This window comes from Quercus lobata, chromosome 4, assembly GCF_001633185.2.
Source record: "Quercus lobata isolate SW786 chromosome 4, ValleyOak3.0 Primary Assembly, whole genome shotgun sequence".
In the NCBI taxonomy this organism is placed as follows: domain Eukaryota; kingdom Viridiplantae; phylum Streptophyta; class Magnoliopsida; order Fagales; family Fagaceae; genus Quercus; species Quercus lobata.
The window spans coordinates 35,275,397-35,297,429 of record NC_044907.1 but is presented as its reverse complement, the minus strand read 5'-3'; the positions used below and the strand labels follow the sequence as shown (position 1 = coordinate 35,297,429).

Here is a 22,033-nt window from a genome sequence, read left to right as displayed (position 1 = left end):
AATTGTTATCGGCGGAAAACCCAATTAAAGGAGGGAATGTAACTATTCTATTATAGTGAAATACACGAGTGGGTTTGGTTTGGTTTGGTGGTTTGGGTTAAAGTGGCGGGTGGCTTACTTTGGTTTTGATTTTAAGAGGTAAGCTAGTTAGGTTAATCCAAACTAGAATCAAGTTTAAGTTTATTGTGTGGTTAAAGCTGACATCAGCTATTTCTCCAAATGGCAATTCAACATTGGCTGGGAGGACCAGTCAGCACATCCACGTAGTCCTCTGTTGTGGCTAATAATTTCTCCATGGAGAGGTAAATTCTATGCACTTTCGGAGCTCTTTTTCATTTTTGCGTTAACCATGTCCCATTTTTCGAATAGATTATCTGATGGGGCAATTATTTTCAAACTTGTGAGACACATGCATGTGTGGATTCTCTTCATATATTCAAATTGTACTTCAATGTGTACCCAAAATAGGCGTGGCAAGATGTTTTAAAACACGTTTATTTTCAGGGATGTTTAGCTCACAAACTTGTTTTCCTTTCTATTTATCAATATTTACACAAATACATTCTTATTCTCTAAGCCTGCTTACGAACCATTTCCTAATCCTACTGTTCATTCACTTACGGAGAATCATTGTCTTGTCATGCCCATCAAACCTCTAAATTAGAAGCCCTTTCTGTACACATCTAACCATTAAGTTAAGTCCCATTGTGTAGCTCAATAGACCTAAAATCTATTGAGCTTGAAGATTTCAAGCATATTAATATAACGTAAGTTAAAGAAAAAAACCAACATAATGAGCCCGTGGCACCCAGCCACTTAAGGATGGATGCTAGCGTAATCACATCTTTCACCTGTGGATTTGATCAAGAACATATTTATCAGATGGCTACAATCACCATTTACAACCTAATTTCACTGCTAGAGATTCTCAAAATGCTATTAGAGAGAATATCTATTCCTACAAATGAAAAACATCAATAGACACTACAAATGCATTTAATGCATAAAAAACACAGGTATAATGAAACCTTTTCCTCTGCCTTCATTTACTAATCTTGACAGCACAAGCTGATTTTGAAAAAATAAAAAAATTTGAGGTAGATTACAATTCCAGATATCAGGACTTTCAGAACTTTGGACCCATCAGTTCGCAATCTGCAGCAGAAACTTGGCTAGCAATCCTCTGAATACGAGAAGAAAATTCTTCGGCCTGAAGGCATTGAAGATGGTCAGTGCACTTGCAATATATTCCATAGAGAATAATTATAAATGCATGTGAAAAATGGATGTATCCAGCAATCCAGTTTTTTCTTACTTTCCCATCACTTTATGCTGGCGTTTATAAAATGTTCATGTGAAAAGTAATATTTAAAGCAGAACAGTAACGCCTAGCACAAAGAATTGCCAGAGTACTACTACAAATGCACTGTGGAAAATTATGTTTCCCACAACATAAGCTAGATACACAACAAAGAAAAAAAAATGTTGCAGCTTGCAGGTCGTTTGGAAGAAGGGGGGTTACATGTGAAGAAATTAGTACGTATATCTTAAACTTTTCGAAAAAATTCCAAAACACTTACATGTAAATAACTGAATTTTATATATAAAAGAGCTAATCTACATTTCATGAAAGCCTTAACAAGTATTGAGATTTGATCTTAAGACCTACCGACCCCCATCCCACTTACAACTTGAGCTAAAGCCCAAGGTTTTGTACACGATAGACAAATCTTCCAACATTACAAGCTCGTGGAACAAGGTAATGGAAACCATAAACACTTGCAGCAATAATAGGAAACAAGGATAAACAACTCTTTAGCAATCTTTTTTTCATTTCTACACATAATAATTACCAATCAAAACTGCCAAGTGCAGCTACTGCCATGAGATAATACAACATAGGATACTAACCTTCTCATCAACACACATTAAATAACTTAGTTGATTGTTTAAAATCCGGACAACTACATCTAAAGGTGTCATCCCATCAACTGCCTCAAGTTCTCCTCCCTAAATGAAATCTTAAGGTAGGTATCACTCGTTTGCATCTTTAAGAAAAAACTTGTCAAGGAGTGGAAACATTGAACTCAAAGTATTTACCTGGTTGGCATTTAGGGTCTGAATAAGTGATTTGATCTGTTCTGTCATCTACTCTAATTCCCTCTCTATAAATTCACTGTTCACACCTGTATTCCACACCCCAAAAAAATATACAATGACATTGATATATTAGAATGGGGATGGACAGAGAGATAGCAATATATACACAACCAGAATCTAGAAATTTTTTAATAAAAAGTAGGCTTCTGCAAACATAACCTTAAACCATCTACCTGAATCCAACCTAATTATGAACTATGAAGCAGGCAACAGCTGTACTTTATGTGGGACAGCCTAGTCAATAGACTGAAACCAACAAACTTAGTACTTACATTGCATCTATTAATTTTCATGAATCTATCAATTCACGCATATTGATGGGGATTTTGGGTGCCACAAGAGCAACAAATATAGAGCTCATTGAGAAATTTTTGTCTCTAGTGAACGAGCTATTTCAACCTCCTAAGAGGAACAATCCCACAGAAGGAAACAAGGAGCAGAAGGAGGAAAAAGTTAGATCATCATTGCTTCTCTCTGTTGTGATCCTCCTGATTGTGGTTGTGGTTCGAGCCCAAAATGCTTGAATCACCATAACTTCAGCAGAAGAGCGCAAGAATAAACCACATTATTTGATCAACAGGGAGGTATATAAGAAAGCACAAGAATCTTGAAGAAGAAACAGAGTGCTAGAGAGAAAGAATTGAAGTTGAAGAAATATTGATTTCAACTAACTGAATGAATCTGTACGATCTCTGTGACTAAATACAAAAACAGAGCAAAGAAAAATATCCCAAATTACACGGGGACAGTTATAGCACGTGTGTTTGGTTAGTTACTCCACGTGTGAACACATCCTACTTAAATACATTATAAACTACAGGTAGCTTTAGGCACTAAAAGCACAGAACTACAACAAACATACTGCACTGGTGTCGTTTAGTCTGAAACTTCATTTCTTCGTTTCTTTCTTCTTTTGCTTTATCCCTTTTCTTTCTTTCTGATGTGAGTCACAACTTTGATAGTATTAGTTATAAAGTTTCTAGATTCCACTAAGCATTTATGTGTGTCACATCATGATAGCATCTTGATTCTGAATAGTTTGCCATAAAGTAATATAAACAGAATTTCAATGCTAGTCACTACCGCACACCTTTAGTACGATGGTTATACATATATACAATGTGGGGGATTTTTGGCATTTAGCCTGAATTTGGAAACAATTTTGTCAGTCAACAAGTTTTGTAAACATGTTTGTTAAGTAGTATTTTTGAGTTTATGAGACTCAAGATCAATGAAGGAACTCGAGTCTCTTCCTTAAAGAAAACTAAGTGAAAAACTCAAGTTTACCACCGATCCTTCCTTCTTCTCTTTAGATCAAGCCCAAATTGGGCATTGGAGGCCGAAGCTACTTCTCTCCAAATCTGCAAATTTGATCCTTTGGTGCTTCTTTGCAGGGATTCTCTCTTTCTTCTTCTCACAGACTTGAGATGTTATTTAATAAATATGTTTGGTTTTCTTGTCAACTAATGAAATTGTTAGTAAAATCAGGCTAAATGCCAAAAACAAATTCCAGAATGTGTAAGAGTAATTGTCATCAAATTTCCACTACAATCTTAATCCCCAAAAATAAAAATTTCTCTAGAATTTAATAAAGTGTAAACAAAACTTTACTAGTCATCTGGAATTTAATCTTTCTTCCCTTTTCTTAATGGGGGAGTTAACTACTTTCATATAGTTCTAATTAAGTTCATCCCATGTGCTGCCTTTAAAGAAACCAAAAAAAGCAAAGACAAGAGTAAGGCATTCAGAATAGCCAGTCGTGGTAGTTAGGATAAAAGAAATCGTTGGAATTGTGCTTTTGAGAGCATTGCCCACGCACAAAAACAAATAGTACAAAATAAGAAGTTGTTCTATTATTAAGAGGTTTTAGAGCTTCACAACAACCAATTGCTGCAATTACTTCGCTTGCACACATCCATGTCTTTTATTTCCCTCCACGAACTAAAATATCCACAACAAATTGTTTTTCCTCTTCCCTAATTTATCTTCTAATTTTTTACTTCAGTTATAAATTTTCATGGAATATACTTTCTGTATATATATTGTGGTTCTGTTTCTAAGTTTTATTTAGATATACTACGGTTTATTCCTTTGAAACAGATGATGGGGTTTTGTGACTTGGACATGATGGGAGGTTTGAGGATTGGTATATGTGTTAGGAATCAAAATCTTGTGCTTATTTCGCTTACCTAAAATAAATGAAAAAGGAAAAACCCAATGCATGCATATTCATCCCATCACCACCAGAAGATTTTGATTCATTAGAAAATTTAGAATCCACACCACACACGCATGTGTCTCTCACATGCTTGAAAATGGTTGCCTCATCAGATAATAATCTTTGGCAAAACTTAAATATTTACAAAGCCGTGGGAAACACTGATCAACAGCTAGTATAAGTTTAAAAGTCAGATGATATATGTATTTTTTTTTTTTTTAGTAATATTTAGAGATTTTTTCGTGATGAAATCATTAATAGCCTTAAAAAAAAAGTCATAATTTTGATATTTTTTTTATTAGTGTAGGTGCGAGGAAATCAAAGAAAGCTCAATTAGACGATCCAAACGGAAACAAATTCTGGATTTTACGAGAGAACAGAACCCCAGATTTTGGTTAAAGTTGTCACCGTTAGTGTCCTCAAGTTCTCTATCAAGTTCTCTCTTTTCCTCAATGCCAACATAGTTTTCCTGTTCAACATACAATATGTCTCTTATTTTCCCTTTTCATGTATAAACTGAGCACACGGAAAGACCAATTGTTTGAACCTCTTCATCTCCTCAACCACGACAAAGCGATCCACCTCCTCAAGGTCCTCTCCTCTCTTATGCAATAATGCTTTGTGTGAATTCTCTGTTTTTTTTTTTTTTTTTTTTTTTTTTTTTTCCCTTATTTAATTTGTATTTAGTTTGAGTTCAATTTCTATTCCAATGATGAGAAAATTGATGGAAAATGAAAGGAACGTAAAATTTGTATAAGCATTGCATAAGAGGAAAAGAGAGGACCTTGAGGTTGCGGATTACAATGTCAAAGTTGAGTAGATGAAGAGCCTCAAACGATTAGTCGCAGATAAAACTTTTTGTACAGTTCACAGTTCTGAGAAAATAGAAAATGTTATAGAGAAGCGGACAGTAATGGTGACTAACTTTAGAGAGTTCAGGGAAGTTCCACGAAGTTTCCTCCTTTACTGTAGTGTTCTACTTTAGCCCACTTCCACTTCCAGGGAAAATTATCTCATGGAGCGAGGTAGTTTACAATTCCAGATATCAGGACTTCCAGAACTTTGGACCCATCAGTTCGCGATCTGCAGCAGAACCTTGGCTAGCAATTTTCTGAATACGTGAAGAAAATTCTTCGGCCTGAAGGCATTGAAGCTGGTCAGTGCACTTGCAGTATATTCCATATTCCATAGAGAATAATTATGAGTGCATGTTAAAAATGGATGTATCCAGCAAATCCAGATTTTTCTTACGCTCCCATCACTTTATGCTGGGTTCATAAAATGTTCAAGTGGAAAGTAATATTTAAAGCAGAACAGTCACTTCTAGCAAAGAATTGCACTACTATAAATGCACTGGGGAAAATTATGTTTCCTACAACATGAGCTAGATACACAACAACGAAAAAAGAAAATGTTGCAGCTTGCAGGGTCTTTTTGGAAGAAGGGGGGGTTATATGTGAAAAAATTAGTACGTACATCTTAACCTTTTCAAAAAAATTCCAAAATAGTAACATGTAAATAACTGAATCTTATATATAAATTAAAGAGCTAATCTGCATTTCATGAATGCCTTAACAAGTATTGAGATTTGTCAACAATTGATCTCCTTGTTTCTTAGCAAGATTTGATCTTAAGACTTACAAACCCCCATCCCACTTACAACTTGAGATAAAGCCCAAGGCATTGTAAACGATAGACAAATCTTCCAACATTACTAGCTCGTGGAAAAAGGTAATGGAAACCATAAGCACTGGCAGCAATAATAGGAAACAAGGATAAAGCAACTCTTTAGCAATCTTTTTTATAAGTGAAATTTTTTGTAGAAGTAGGAGCTAGTAGTAGTACAATTATGCTTCTTTTTTGTGATTATGCCCGTTTTCTATTTTTGTAATAATGAAAAATCTGCATCTAAATTCTAATGCCAGTTTAATAAAGAAAATCAACTATATCACTGCCTTATCTCTATTTTGGTGATCTTTTGTTAAAAGTTTTTAGTCCTAATGATTCAATTTGGAAGACTACTTTAAGTTCTTATTGAAATTAAATTTTTAGGTTGCTAATTTGGTTTATTTGGAAATAATTTACAAATAAGAGAGCTCATATATGGGCAGGACTGATGACTCAGCTTAATTCTTTAATTAGTATGTAGTACAAATTTGAAATTTTTTTGAAGTTCTATGAAGCATATAATATATAATTTTTGAAGTGCTATGAAGCAATGTGATCCAGTGACATTACCAAGTCTCTATGAGAAAGGCTTCAAAAAGAGGTCTTTCTGCACATGATGAGATATCGTTTTTCATATAAACACCAAATCATGTGGCCCTACCAACTTTCACGATCTACTCATTTCACATGCATATAGTATTCTTAAATCTTAAGTTCTCCAAAAGAAAATATGCATGTTATAAAAGCACCAAATAGAACTTCCAAGGGGAAAGGTAGGACGACAAAGCAGAACAGTAAACACTTTGTAAAGAAAAAGTTGGGCTCAACGCAAGGCCAACTTGGAATAATCTATATATTTTCTTCATTGTTTCTAGTAAGAGAAAGTTTAGAGATACCCAAATCTACAACATGATTAAGTATCCCTTTGTGATTGGTGAACTTAAAGTTTGCTTTAATTAAATTCATGTGATGGTCCCATGTGTAAGTCCTAAAATCCAATCACACAATGAAACCCAAGCAAGTTGTGAATGACCTAATCACTTCTCAATGCCTTCCACTTTGGATTTTCTTCATAGGCCCTCCCTCCCAAAACTCAGCCGTTGAAAAACACCTACCAAAAAACATTAAAGTATATTCAAATTGAACGTGTACCCAAAATAGGCATGGCAAGGTGTTTTAAAACATGTTTATTTTCAAGGATGTTTAGCTCACAAACTTGTTTTCCTATCTATTTATCAATATTTACACAAATACATGTATATTCTGTAAGCCTGCTTATGAACCATTTCCTAATCCTACTGTTCATTCACTTTTAGAAAACTAGAAGTCTAGGAGCCCTCTATGTACACATTTAACCATTAAAGTAAGTCCAGTTGTTCCAAGACTTAAGAAATTCCACTAAAATTAAGTGATCTATCCAAGACTTAAGGAAATGGAGAATGTGAATGAATGAGAAAGAACGAAAAAGAAAAATGGAAATGAGATGATGGGGCGAGAAGGGGATACCTGTTGTTATTGTGTTAATGCCTTAATGGGCTTTCACAAATTTACAAATCAATTAATTTTCAAATTTCAATTGGACAACCACCGCGCACTCTTGGTGCGATGGTCATTCCACAAGTATAAATGCTTGTTGGGTGTGGGGGGCAAGGTTCGGGGTTGAAGTCTCTAGAAGGGAGCTTCACACACATATGCACTTAGATTAGATTAGAGTAGAAATTCTATCTTGTAAAAAAAAAAAAAAAAATCTCAACTGGACAAGTTTTTTCTTTGTCACATACTGAATCATTTATAGTTTTTAGATTTTACCAAAATCTTATAGTAGAGCAGTTTTCGGTTTTATATTTTAGACTTTCCATATTATCATTTTCATGTCTTTAACTTCAACATGTTGCTGTTGTTAGTTAGTTACTCAAAACTTTATTATTATTTTATTTTTTTAATTGTACAATATTGCCCTTTCATTTTTTTAATATATATATATATATATATATTTTTTTTTAAAAGGATGATTATGGTATAGGTGATCACAAATTGGTCAAACTCAAGTTGCACCTAAACCCATCACTTAGCGTAAATATGTATGGGTATCAAAGGAAGTAGGAACTCATTCCCACAAAGATCAATGGGAATGTCGACCCAAGTATAAGAACTAGGTTTAGTTGGTCTCATTGATTTCAACAATTGCAACTTTGATGATGGCGTGAAATTGAAAATATTGGAAGATTGAGAGGGATCAAGAAAATCAATAAGGGTTAGCATCAATGAGAGTAACCAACCTTAAACCAAAAGTTTGAGAGTATGAAAGGTAAAGAAAATGGAAGAGGATAAGGGGAGAAAGAAATCCATGTAATAAATAACATTGCATCACATGGTTCTCTTTATTTTGTTTCCTTTTTAATAAAATAAGTGACAACTCCATATAAAACCCTCAATTTATTGGAAAAATATATTTAATCAAACCGTTATTTTGAGAGGCACCAACATGACCCCATTCGTTCACACTGGTTGGCCTTGATAGAAACAAATAGGTGGGGGACATAGTCTCTCACATCAAACAAAACTTAGAAGCGAAAAATTATGATTTTGAGAGAAAATGCTTATACATGAACCGATTCTTCATGCGATCACTCACAGTCTCTAGTGGCACACTCTCTCTTCTGCCAAGCTAGGCAATTCAATTCCATCCCTAATTATCAATATTGAATTTTAGTTGTCAATTTTCAGAATCACAGTCTGTGGGGGCACACTCTCTCTTTTGCCAAGCTAGACAATTCAATTCCATCCTTAATTATAAATATTGAATTTTAGTTGTCCATCTTCAGCATGCATTGGAGCCCATAGAAATTAAGACTCAATTAAAACTTGGTTTGGTTGACTTAGTAAATAATAAATAAATTATATTTTACACATTATTATTATTATTATTTCCAATTTGGACCCATAACTTCGAAGGTTTTAAATTACAGCCTTACATGTTTTTAAAAATATAGACTTTGATTTGAAACTTTTGGAAGTTCGAGATTTAAGTTTATATGACTCTTGTGGGTTTTAGTTAACTTAATTGGTAAAGTTTTTGATAATTAAATAAGATATTTGGAGTTCAATCTTAGCCTACACAAAAAACTGCTTGGTTTAATTTATTGGTCTAACAATGAAGAGTTATCATCAAAAGCAGACATCATAGGTTGAAATTCTCTTTTAAAAAAAGGTTTATATGACCCCTAATTTATAAGGTATTTGGTTTAAAATATAATTTATCTTCTTCTTATTTCTTTTTCCCGTCCCTCCTTTTATTTTGTCTTATCTATATCTATATATTATTAAAAGTTGAAGCGTTTAATGTTGTTGCACTCATGTTGCACTACGTCAGTGGCCATGTCATTCCAATTTTTATTATTATTTTTTTTATTTTGTCCTACAATTTGAAAATAGTTTTTACAAATTTCAAAATAATAGTAACTCTGCATAATAAATCTCAGCCCTATAATAAATCTATATAATAAATCTCAGCCCACTTCTTATCTATTTACTTCCACTATCAAGCCCAACCCAAGGCCATTTCAGCTTAAAGGAAAAAAAAAGAAAAAGAAATCGTGGAAGGTGGAACCCTAAAGGGGTTTGCGTGAGAAAACAAAGAGTTTGAAAAATTTAACGTGGAAGGGTTTTGTGTGAGAAAACAAAGAGTTTGAAAAATATAACGTCATACTGGCATGCTACTCAAAACAAAGATTCTGAAACCGTGAAGGCCAGGAAAATTTGATACCATTTGAAACCGTTGAAATCTCCTCACCTTCTTGCTCTACGGTTTCACAGTAACGGCAGCCTATCTGAGTTCCTTCCTTCCTGTCTTCCTCTCCTCACAGTGTATAAATATTGACAGAATGTGGCTACTTCGGTTTAGGTATCTCTAAATCTCAATTCTTTTTGTGCTCCATTCTTATTTCTTTTGCTTGATGGCTTTTGTTTCCCTTATTACATTTTGTTATATGGATTGGTAGTAATGGTTTGCTGCTTCGTTTTGAACACATAACTTAGTTTCTGAGATTATAAGGAAGATAAACACACATTCAAAATTGAATCTTTATTATTGGTTTGAGAGTTTAGGTCTTTGACAGAGATATAATTGATTAATTGAGAAACAAAGAGAGAGGGAGAGAAAGTGAGAGAAAAGCCCTAGAAAATTGAAACGGATGTGGACTCTTTTAGTCTTATCTATATCTCTGCACTGTTCTTGTAATTCACGGGTTTAATGGAGTGTGCTTTGGCAAATTAGAGACTTGTGGGTCAACTTTCATCCAAAACATTGTATCTTGCCACAAACTGTTCCATTTTACTTCCAAAATAAAATGTAAAAGTCAGTATTTTACAAAGCCATAGTACTTTTCCTAGGTTGTTTTATTTTTATACTTTCCTTCTTATCGTTTTTCTTTTCTGTGTCTTATTTTTATGCTTAAGGGAGGTTTTAATTTATGAAATAAGCTATAGGTGGGATTAATACCCAATTAATTGTGGTGAAATTGTACTTCTGGCTTAGGCAACCATGCCCACTAATCGATTGGAATTAACTTGGAATGTATATGTTCAAAGCCATATTGTTTTGCAACTTATCTTTTGGAATCCAGGTAGGACATGCTTAGAAGAGGTGCAGACATTGTAATTGTTTGTTCAATTAGAAATAACAATGAATTGCTTTGCTGTGGTGTGGTGTGGATGATTGTTTTGATTCCTGTGGTTTTAAATTGGAGCTCTGTCTTTTGGTTCAATTCTAATAGATTTAAATTTTGTCACCAGTTGCTTTTTTTTTTTTTTTTTTAGCACATTCATTTCTTATTATGGTTTGTGTTTTTGTCTCTTCAAAGAAATAAAACTGAATTGCTTTGGTGGGAAATTCTATTGTTGTGAATCTATTCTGCATTACTTGGAAATAACATAACAGTTGATGAGATCCTATACTGTGTAATTTTAATCTCTAAGAATATGTGAAAGGAGTCCTAGGGTATTATTTTTATTTATTTATTTATTTTTTCAGATAGTTGTCTACAAACCATTTTTAATGGTTGCTTTGAATGTCGTGTAAAGAAGAAAATACAGATCTTACTTACTTTATTTACTTATTGTGTTTTTGGTTTGTGAGAAATTAAAAGTTAAGTAAGCTGAAATAATGTGTGAACCCAATGACTTGAATATTTGTTACAAAAACTTTAAAATATAAAGAAGCAAAAGCAAAAAAAAAAAAAAAAAAGGCATATAGAGCATGTAGGTGAGAATTTGGGGTAGTGCTAAAATGGGCAGTGGAAGCTTCTAACACAAAGTGAGTGTATATGTATTAAAAGCAAAAACAGAGATAGTAAGAAAAACAATACACCCCAAAACATAAAACATTGGATCTTTTTTAGTGTATGTGTATTTTCACATGAGTGTTTGTGTTCATTTTACAATTACAGTTGGCTTTGGTTCTAGATTTAAATTCAGAAATTAGGGCTTAGAAAATAGGATTCTGATATGTGACAATTTTTATTAAATATTTTTGTTAATAAATTTTTTTTAAAAAATTTGTCTCTTTTGGATTTAAATAATTCAGTTTCTTTGTAGAGATGAAGTGGAATCTTTCACAATGTAGAGATTCTAATTTCATCAATGCAAAGGTATTAATTTCTTTTTCTAAAATGGGCAGTGGAAGCTTCTAACACAAAGTGAGTGTATATGTATTAAAAGCAAAAACAGAGATAGTAAGAAAAACAATACACCCCAAAACATAAAACATTGGATCTTTTTTAGTGTATGTGTATTTTCACATGAGTGTTTGTGTTCATTTTACAATTACAGTTGGCTTTGGTTCTAGATTTAAATTCAGAAATTAGGGCTTAGAAAATAGGATTCTGATATGTGACAATTTTTATTAAATATTTTTGTTAATAAATTTTTTTTAAAAAATTTGTCTCTTTTGGATTTAAATAATTCAGTTTCTTTGTAGAGATGAAGTGGAATCTTTCACAATGTAGAGATTCTAATTTCATCAATGCAAAGGTATTAATTTCTTTTTCTAATATTTCCTTCAATTATGGTTTGTTTCAGTTTCAAGTTGTTGGGGTTTTTAATATTGTCTTTCATTTGAATTTGTTTTAGTTTAGGCTAAGGTTTGGGTATGCAATTTTTTGAAATAAAAATTATTTCTGTTAATAAAGAATGTTCATAATTTATGTTTGTTTAAGGTCCTCAGATATTGTCAAGAACTATTTTTCTTTTTTGTTTCTCTAATACTACACAGTAAACTAAAATCTGCATTTTTCTTTATAGAAACAGTCCTATAGATAGTGAGATTGACATGTCCTTCCATTTGACTTTTGAATTTGATTGTGATTGTCAATTTTTCATATACTTACTGATATATTTATTATTTCTATGTCTTATTGTGGTACAAATCGAATACTTTAGTGGGGTTTTTCAAACTTGGGCTTCTTCCTCTAGAGGTTGAAGATTCTTCTATTTTTTTTCTTTGGTTTTGGGTTATTGGTTCTGAATTTGCATTACTTTGTTCAATTTCAAAGAAAGTAAAAAATAATTGTATTTTTTACCAATTTTTTAGCTGAACCTTTATTTTGAACTAAATTATTTATTTTCCTTCATTTTTAACTCAATTTTATTTAACTATCTCGTGCATCGTACGGGTTAGCGACTAGTTATTTGTAACAATAATGGTCACTCACTATAAAGATTACTATTTTAAGTAAATGATTAAATCCTGTGTTGGAGTTTGGACAAAGGAAAGGTATGGTCCTAATTCTTTTTTAATTTGAGACCAAAAGATTTTATAACTTTTCTTTTGGATAGAAATTTATAAATTACTTGTTGGTTTTAAGAACTTTCCTATACACCAGAGACGACTGTGGCTCGCCAATATGATGAGAAGGAAGTTCGACTGGTACCAAAAATAGATTCATAGTGTATATTTATTAACAACTTTGAGCCAATCCCAATCCCAATCCCAAATTCAATTGAATGGATTTTTGTTTTCTTTTTAGAATTAATTGAATGGAATTGATTAAGGCAAAGCATGCATTAACAGAAGAAAAACGTTGATTTGATGTGGCTGTGTACTTGTATAAATGTTAGTGATGTTGAATTTTAATGTTTGACATATTCTTATGGGACCAATATAAGAACATCTTCTTTTTTGAGGGGGACCAATATAAGAACTTTTTTTTTTTTTTTTTTGAGAAAGAATATAAGAACTTAATTCGCAAGTTTGCTGATAAAGTGCATTGATAAAGAGGGGAAAAAGATTTATTTAAATTTTTTTTTTTGAGAAAGAGATTTATTTAATATTAAAAAGGGAAAAAGCATAAGGAGAGAGTATATTGTAATTTTATATGTTTTAAATAATCTAACCAAAATTATGCATTTTTTAATATTAAGTTAATTTCATTGTATCACTAGCACTTCCACTCCCCAAGATATGATTATTAATACAAGTGCCATTATTAATAGTAAAAAAATGGACATGATCAGATCATGGGTGTCTTATCTCCATCACGTTCCTTCTTTGAGAAGGAAGCGGGTGGGCAGAGGCATAATAGAAATAATTTGTCATCCTTATTAAAGATGACTTTAACACTAAAGAGGCAAAGACAAGAAAAAATAGAGGGATGACGATGAAAGTGCTAAAAGAGAGAGGATGAGTGTTTTAGGAATATCTATAAAAATTAGATTATAAAATCATGTGTATAGAAATGACTAAATCGTATATAATATATTTCAAATAATATAATACAGTCAGGTGTGGGTTATTAAAACCTATTTCACCTTTATCATTTCTTCTGAAGGAGAAAACTTGTGTAATACATGTCAGTCCAAGTAAGGTGGGACACTTTTGTCATTCTTATTTGTATTAATAATTTTTTTTTTTTGAGAAAAAAAAATGTTAGTAATACTAATAGATATTATACTTAATAATAATTTTTTTATATGCTCAATTTCTAAAAAGCTCATTTAAAAAAAAAATATTATACTTTAAACGAATTTAGCCCAAAAAAAAAAAAAAATCAATTGCAAATCTAACTGTCTTTTGTATCTGTAAGATCCGATAGATATAAACATATTATATGATGATTGGTTTTTTTAGCATACGGCAGTTATTTTTTTAGTGAATGTGGAATTCGATTAGAATAAGAGACTCTCAATTTAAGCTAACTGTATTTCCTCAAAAAAAAAAAAAAAAAAAAGTTTAAGGTCATTTACAATCTCTTGTTTTAAGGAAAGACCTTTTGATTCCAACCACATCGCCTTTGTACATAAGTTTATTTATTTTCATGTTTAAGGGGATATGTGTTTTTATTTATTTGTGGTTGCATCTAAGAATTTATTTAGGTTGCCTACGTATCCTTGGCGGGGATCAAACCAATTAGTAGTTCTTAAATTGAGGTTTTAGATGTAAAATCCTCAAATACGATTTTGTCCACGTCAAATGATGGATATTTAAGTCAAATACCTAGTATTTAATTAAGCACTGACTTAATTTTGTTTTTGGGTGAGATAATTTATTTTAATCTCAAGGATAAGTCAAGAACCCATGTTTTTATGGAAATTGAACCAAGGATTCTCTTTTTGAGAAATTGAATATCGAAACAAAATTTCCCTTCTTTCTTTTGCTTCTTTGTAGGAATTTTAACTAGTAATGATATTTTGATTGAAGTTCCCAAATTTAATTAAGGGAAAGAAAACTCCTTTGAAGCAATTTTATTTGAGAAGTGCTATGTCTACAACATTTTTACAACAAATCATAAATGATTAGTTATTATTGGTTCAAATTTGAACTTACAACTGAGATTACTTTTTTGTCCTAATAATAACAACCAGTAAGAACTTGTCACTTATGATTTGATGTGAAAATGTTATGAAAATATTTTTGGACATATCATTTCTCATTTTATATATTTTTATGAACATGTTTTATAAATTGAAAAACTTTATTAAATTTTACTTCTTTTTTTTTTTTTTTTGAAAAGGAAATTTTACTATTATTGTGACAAACTGGAAAGTTGTCACAATTATTGTCACGATTATAAAGTTTGCTAGGAGTCGTTCTTTCTCACACAGGGTGAGACCTTAATTTTTTTCTTTCCTCCTACTCAACTGTCGAATCCTAGGAGAAATCTGGGTCGACCTTAAGTGTAGGTACCCTATCCTTTTCAGATTATTGTTTTGTCAGCATGGACTCGGTTAGTTTGACAGCGGAGGAAGATGAGGTGATCATGGTTCGGTCGAAGCACCGTGAAGAGTGGTCCCTCAGTTTGCTAGGAAGGTTTCACAAGACCGAATCCATCAACTTTAGAGCTGCGGAAAACCATCTACACTCTGCATGGAAGATGGAGGGGAACGATCTAACAATTACAGATGCTGGGGACGGACTGTTTCGGTTTAAATTCTCGATGGAATGCCAATTGAAGTGGGTTATTAACAATGGTCCTTGGAGTTTCGATAATCATATCCTATTACTGCGAAGGTGGGAGAAAGGAATGACGGCCTTTTCGGTTAACTTCCAAACTGTTCCGATGTGGGTGCAAGTGTGGGAACTACCCTTAGATCTGATAAACCAGGAAGCAGGGTCAGAGTTGACGTGCCCTTTGACAAGCCGATACGCCGGGGAGCCCAAGTAGGGAATCAGGAAGGTGATACGGTTAGGGTGGTTTTCAAGTAGGGAATCTGTGCTTCCATTGTGGCCTCCTTGGTCATGAGGCAAAAGCATGCAAGACCACGAAACTGAAGGTGGGGGAGCAGAGTCCTTATGGCGAATGGATGCGAGCGACGGAGGATGTGACACAATCTCTGGGGGTGCTTTCACAGACCAGCAACTCTCTGGTGGCACAATCTCTCCGAGATGGAGACCCCAACGCCAACAACGAAGAGAGGGAAGAAGCGCTCTTCTTCTTAGAGAGCCACAACTTCCACCTCGACTCCGCCGTCTCCACTTTTTTCGACATCGACGGTGCAATAATTGAGGAAGGAATTCGTGCCGTCAAGTAAGTAGAAGTAGTAGTACAAATATACTTCTTTTTTGTGATTATGCATGTTTTCTATTTTTGTAATATTGAAAAATCTGCATCTAAATTCTATTGCTCCTATCATTCAAGGACAATAATTGAGGAACGATTTCCGGAGATTATGGAGGTTGTTGAATACCTGGAACTTAATGCAACTCCTGCCCTCCAAAAGTGAGTAGAAGTAGTAGTACAATTATGCTTCTTTTTTTGTGATTATGCATGTTTTCTATTTTAACATTGAAAAATCTGCATCTAAATTCTAATGCCAGTTTAATAAAAAAAAAAAATCAACTATATCACTGCCTTATCTTTATTTTGGTGATGCTTTTGTTAAAAGATTTTAGTCCTAATGATTCAATTTGGAAGACTACTTTAAGTTCTTATTGAAATTAAATTTTTAGGTTGCTAATTTGGCTTATTTGGAAATAGTTTGCAAAATTTCTATCTTTGCCGTCAAAAAAAAAAAAAAAAAAAAATAGTTTGCAAAATAAGAGAGCTCATAAATGGGCAGGACTGATGACTCCGCTTAATTCTTTAATTAGTATGTAATACAAACTGGAAAAATATTTGAAGTGCTATGAAGCATATAATATATAATTTTTACCTAATAATACACTTTCATTTTGGATCATTCTGCAGCTTTTAGCTGCTGTCCAGGTCTGCTACATTGTGAAATTAGGTTATCTGTGCTCAAGATCCCACATACCAAATTAGGATATCTCCATTCTTAAGCAGTATCATGTAACTTTATTAAGACTGATTTGGGCAACTTTCCTATTAGAAGTTAAAACCATGGTTTATTGTTCAAGATAGAACTTCAGAAAGAAGCATTCTTAAAAATTGAATTTTCTGCTGGAAAAATTTGTGTCCATGATGTCACTTTGAATGATTCCAGTAGTTGATAAGGTCATTTATGTTCTAGCACCAACTTCTATTTCCCAAGTTTAACTTATCTTGGATAAGTTTTAAAACAATACCATGGTCATTGTAAGGTAATTGGCTTTTATTACTTGTATAAATCCTTTACACTGTCTCAATATACATTCCGTAAAAAATAGACTACCCTTAGCTTGGACTACAATTTTTCTGATCAGATTGCATTCATAAACAGTTATAGGCGTGGGAAATCCTTCTCTGCATCAGAGTTGATCAAATGGCTTAAGCAGAAATTGGATTGTTTTGATCCAAAACTATTGCCATCTCAGGGATACAGAAGGCTTTGTGATGCATTTCGATTGCTGCTAACAGTTCTCAAGGTCCAATTCTCCCTTTTGATAATCTTAGAATTTGAAAATTTTTAAAAAAAAGCATTTCTGACATGATTGGCTCAAAGATGAGTCCTTCAGAAGTGATTGTACTTTACTAAAGTTCCAAACGCCTTGCAACTATTCATCCCCCTCCTCTTCTTTGCCGACGTTTTGTTTGGATCTATGTTTTTTTTTTTTATCTTTAGACTCTTACTTGTTTCAACTGTAAGGACAATATCATTTCGCCTATGCAAATTTCTTTTCCAATTCAAAAAACCATATATAAATCAAATAATGGGTTTCAAATACTTAAAATTGGAATGTTTTGTTTTTTTTTTCTCTGGACAGACAGCAGGAATCTTTTCCTGCTAATGTATGTCTCTTTAAGGAATCTAACTTGAATGCAGACTCTAGTGGCTTCTCTAGCATCTGGTAAAGCTGATTTGGATGCGATTTTGAGGAACAAGTTTGTTCAAGAGTTTCAAAGGATACCCTATGCAGGTTTTCACTATTCTCATCACATATTTGGTTTGTGTTAATAGATGCACAGGAAATAAATTCTTTTCTTTTATTTATTTGGCCAAGCGACTCTTTCAATTGGAAAATACTGTCTGTCTTATGGCTAGATGCAACTCTGTTGGTATTGGAGGGGGTAATCACGCCACAACAGTGGTGGCATTCCCTCATATAAAATTTCCTACCTTGTCTCCTAGAGAAGTAGAGTGGTGATAACTTCCAATGCAATTAGTTTCTCTAGTGAATGGATATGACCCTACAGAGGGTTGTGTTTGTTCCTAAAGTTACAACTCTCCGATTGGGTAAAAGGGTGTATAAAAAGGCCCCAAGTATTCAGGCCATTTGATCCCTATCTCCTCTCATTTCTAGAGAAACTCTGCATGTGATTTTCACTCTCATGGGAGTTTCATTTCTCTAGAACCAACCATCTCAACAGTTAAATGGCCTTTGGATATTGTGTTGGTGGTGGTGTTATCATATATGTTAATAAAATACAACTTTGGACTAGACTTGTAGCATGAAAACATCCAACAGGTGAATGGAATAGAACTATGGGAAGAAACATGGTTGTGGTTATTTGACACCACAAAAGAGACAAAACAGTTGTGCCCTTGCTGCTATAAAATTTAAGAGTGTGAAAATTATTGTTCAAGGCTTGGTCAATGTATGAATTTAAGAAGAAGCCCTTATGAAAGGCCTCAACAAAACTCGAAGCATTGGATCTTAGGATTTTACTTGTGTGTGTGTGTGTTGTTCAAGACTTTGGCAGTGGTTTTTAGAAGTGCTTTTTAGAGCAATCAGTGGTTTTTTATTTTTTATTTATTTTTTAATGCGGGTTTGGATAAAATAGAAATCTTTCTTGCTATTATGATTTTGGATTTGTGGAAGTTGAGCTTAACATCTTAAGAGTCTTTTTTAGAGGGCTTGATAACATGTTGGAACAACACCTTAACTCAAAAGCTTAACCCCAGAGGGTTTAGTCCCACAAAATTTTATTACCACTTGTTACTCTAGTCAGTATTATCCTACGTGAGACTTGATCACTTAACCAATAACATGAATATTCCTATAATTTCTTTCTCATTTCTATAACTAACTTATTCTCATTTTATCCATGTAGTTAATTATGTAAGGATACTAATTTCTAATGAATAACCAGGCTTGGCTATACGTATATTGATGTGGATTTGGGATGGCGCAAAAGCAAAATTTGAGCTCGCTGCGAAATTTCTGTCTCTAATGAAGGGGCTATTTCAGCAGATGGAGGAAAAAATTAGATCATTATTCCCTCTCTCTTTTGTGATGACCTGATTGAGGCTGTGGCTCAAGCCCTACCTGCTCGAATCACCATAGCATAAGCAGAAGAATGCAAGAATAAACCTCATTATTTGATCAACAGTGGGGCACCATTAGTTGATGAGTACCTATTAAATTTCAGCATTTTCCCCCCTGTATTCTATATGTTGCAAAACGGTTATGTTTCCAAATATTTGAACTCCTACATTTGTTTCATAAATAAAATCCTGAAGGTCTTGAAGGAAAACTCACATACTTCCAGTCTCCTATAATGGATATTATCGACCACGTTTGCCAAGTTAACTTCATCCATAACATTATCTGTTAGCAAATCAGCTTCAGCCTGCAGTATCCAACACCAATTGCACAAGGCTACTTATATGCATCTCAGCTTGTGAATCCTGCATCTGAAAGACGCAGAGGACCAAGTGCTGGGTTTGCTTTTTCTAAATTCATCTATGTTTTTCCACTCACATGAATGAGTTGCTTTCCTATTCTCAGGTCCAAGCAATAATATATTGTCATTACCTCTCTATATAAAAAACTAATTATCTTGACATTACCAAGTCTCCATGAGAAGGCTTCAAAAAAAGGTCTTTCTGCACATGATGAGGTATTGTTTTTCATATAAACACCAAATCATGTGGCCCTACCAACTTTCACGATCTACTCATTTCACATGCATCTAGTATTCTTAAATCTTAAGTGCACCAAAAGAAAAATATGCATGTTATAAAAGCACCAAATAGAACGTTCAAGGAGTAAGGTAGGATGACAAAACAGAACAGTAAACACTTTGTAAAGAAAAAGTTGGGCTCAACGCAATGCCAACTCGGAAATATCTTTATTTTTCTTCATTGTTTATAGTAAGAGAAAGTCTAGAGATACCGAAATCTACAACGTGATTAAGTATCACCTTGTGATTGGTGAACTTAAAGTTTGCTTTAATTAAATTCATGTGATGGTCCCATATGTAAGTCCTAAAACCCAATCACACAATAACACCCAAGCAAGTTGTGAATGACCTTATCACTTCACAATGCCTTCGGCTTCAGATTTTCTTCATAGGTCCTCCGTACCCAAACTCAGCTGTTGAAAAACACCTACCAAAAAACATTAAGTATATTCAAATTGAACATGTACCCAAAATAGGCATGGCAAGGTGTTTTAAAACATGTTTATTTTCAAGGATGTTTAGCTCACAAACTTGTTTTCCAATCGATTTATCAATATTTACACAAATACATTTATATTCTCTAAGCTTGCTTATGAACCATTTCTTATCCTACTGTTTATTCACTTTTAGAAAACTAGGAGCTCTCTATGTACACATTTAACCATTAAAGCAAGTCCAATTGTGTAGCTCAATAGACCTAAAATCTATTGAGCTTGAGCGTTTCAAACATATTAATATAATGTAAGTTAAAGAAAAAAAACAACCCTAATGAGCCCATGGCACCCAGCTACTTAAGGACGGATGCAAGCATAATCACATCTTTCACTGCTAGAGATTCTCAAAATGTTATTAAAGAGAATATCTATTCCTACAAAGGAAAAATATCAATAGACATTACAAATGCATTTAATGCCTAAAAAACAATGGTGCAATGAAATCTTTTCCTCTGCATTCATGTACTAATCTTGACTCAGTACAAGCTGATTCCGAAAATATTTTTTTTTTTTTTTTTTTGAGGTAGTTTACAATTCCAGATATGAGGATTTCCAGAACTTTGGATCCATCAGTTCGCAACCTGCAGCAGAACCTTGGCTGGCAACTTTCTGAATACGTGAAGAAAATTCTTCAGCCTGAAGGCATTGAATATGGTCAGTGCACTTGCAATATATTCCATAGAGAATAATTATAAATGCATGTGAAAAATGGATGTATCCAGCAATTCCTGATTTTTCTTACTTTCCCATCACTTTATGCTGGGGTTTATAAAATGTTCATGTGAAAAGTAATATTTAAAGCAGAACAGTCACTCCTAGCACAAAGAATTGCATGAGTACTACCATAAATGCACTGGGGAATATTATGTTTCCTACAACATGAGCTAGATACACAACAAAGAAAAAACAATGTTACAGCTTGCAGGGTCTTTTTGGAAGAAGGGGTTATATGTGAAAAAATTAGTACGTACATCTTAACCTTTTCAAAAAAAATTCCAAAATAGTACATGTAAATAATTGAATTTTATATATAAAAGAGCTAATCTACATTGCATGAAAGCCTTAACAAGTATCGAAATGGTATGGTAGGTATCAATCATTGAACTGAAAAAAAAATACTTGTTAAGGAGTGAAAACATTGAACTCAAAAGTATTTACCTGGTTGGCATTTGGGGTCTGAATAATTGATTTGATCTGTTCTGTCATCTGCTCTAATTCCTTCTCTATAAATTCAGACTGTTCATACCTGTATTCCACACCCAAAAAAACATAAAATGACATTGATATATTAGAATGGGGACGGACAGAGAGATAGCAATATATACACAACCAGAATCCAGAAATTTTTTACTGAAAAATATGCTTCTGCAGACATATAACCACAAACCATCAACCTGAATCCAACCTAATTATAAACAATCAACAAACTTAGTACTTACATTGCATCCATTAATTTTCATGAGTAACCAAAAACGGTGGCTATGGTAAAGCAGACGAGTAACCAACATCCCAAGTTTTCCGGAAATAGTGCACCATATGATTTGCATGTCCTACAAAATCCGGAGTTCCCTTCAATTCAAAAAAATTCAACCGTTCCCGTAGATTTTGAGGCTCAGGTAAGGGATATTGATAAGGCCCTAGAATGGAAAGTATCGAAGAATGTTCAACTGTGGAGGGGATTTCTGATTCCCTATCTCCACGTTCAAATGCTTTTG

The 22,033-nt window shown here is 33.3% G+C and overlaps 3 protein-coding genes across 5 annotated transcripts in view; 2 read left to right on the top strand and 1 right to left on the bottom strand.

The window, feature by feature from the left end:
* The window catches only part of LOC115984291, a 53,441-nt gene that overhangs the window by 15,880 nt on the left and 15,528 nt on the right, over window positions 1–22,033 (top strand). The window lies entirely within an intron of this gene.
* Window positions 1,104–22,003, bottom strand: LOC115984294 (nuclear pore complex protein NUP62-like). 3 transcript variants are annotated; one of them, XM_031107264.1, is made up of 4 exons: window positions 21,758–22,003; window positions 21,477–21,564; window positions 1,912–2,010; window positions 1,104–1,210 (listed from the first exon to the last, which is right to left on the bottom strand). In XM_031107264.1, exons 1-4 carry the CDS (start codon window positions 21,766–21,768, stop codon window positions 1,127–1,129), a joined length of 282 nt encoding a protein of 93 aa, XP_030963124.1. In that variant the 5' UTR covers window positions 21,769–22,003; the 3' UTR covers window positions 1,104–1,126. The 3 variants fall into 3 exon arrangements, with proteins under 3 accessions (XP_030963124.1, XP_030963122.1, XP_030963125.1); XM_031107262.1 differs by lacking the exon at window positions 21,758–22,003 and having other exon boundaries at window positions 21,477–21,717; XM_031107265.1 differs by lacking the exons at window positions 21,477–21,564; window positions 21,758–22,003 and adding an exon at window positions 2,101–2,177.
* On the top strand, window positions 15,159–19,450 carry LOC115984293. Its single transcript, XM_031107261.1, has 5 exons — window positions 15,159–16,068; window positions 16,180–16,260; window positions 17,201–17,345; window positions 17,744–17,837; window positions 19,012–19,450. Exons 1-5 carry the CDS (start codon window positions 15,845–15,847, stop codon window positions 19,161–19,163), a joined length of 696 nt encoding a protein of 231 aa, XP_030963121.1. The 5' UTR covers window positions 15,159–15,844; the 3' UTR covers window positions 19,164–19,450.

Coding starts and splice junctions, on each gene's coding strand:
- LOC115984293 (XM_031107261.1), top strand. CDS start 15,845: ATGCGAGCGACGGAGGATGTGACACAATCTCTGGGGGTGCTTTCACAG. Junction 16,069..16,179: donor GAAGGAATTCGTGCCGTCAA/GTAAGTAGAAGT, acceptor CTATCATTCAAG/GACAATAATTGAGGAACGAT. Junction 17,346..17,743: donor TGCTGCTAACAGTTCTCAAG/GTCCAATTCTCC, acceptor ACTTGAATGCAG/ACTCTAGTGGCTTCTCTAGC.
- LOC115984294 (XM_031107262.1), bottom strand. CDS start 21,599: ATGTCATTTTATGTTTTTTTGGGTGTGGAATACAGGTATGAACAGTCT. Junction 2,011..21,476: donor AGACCCCAAATGCCAACCAG/GTAAATACTTTT, acceptor GATTTCATTTAG/GGAGGAGAACTTGAGGCAGT. Junction 1,211..1,911: donor TAATGTGTGTTGATGAGAAG/GTTAGTATCCTA, acceptor CAATGCCTTCAG/GCCGAAGAATTTTCTTCTCG.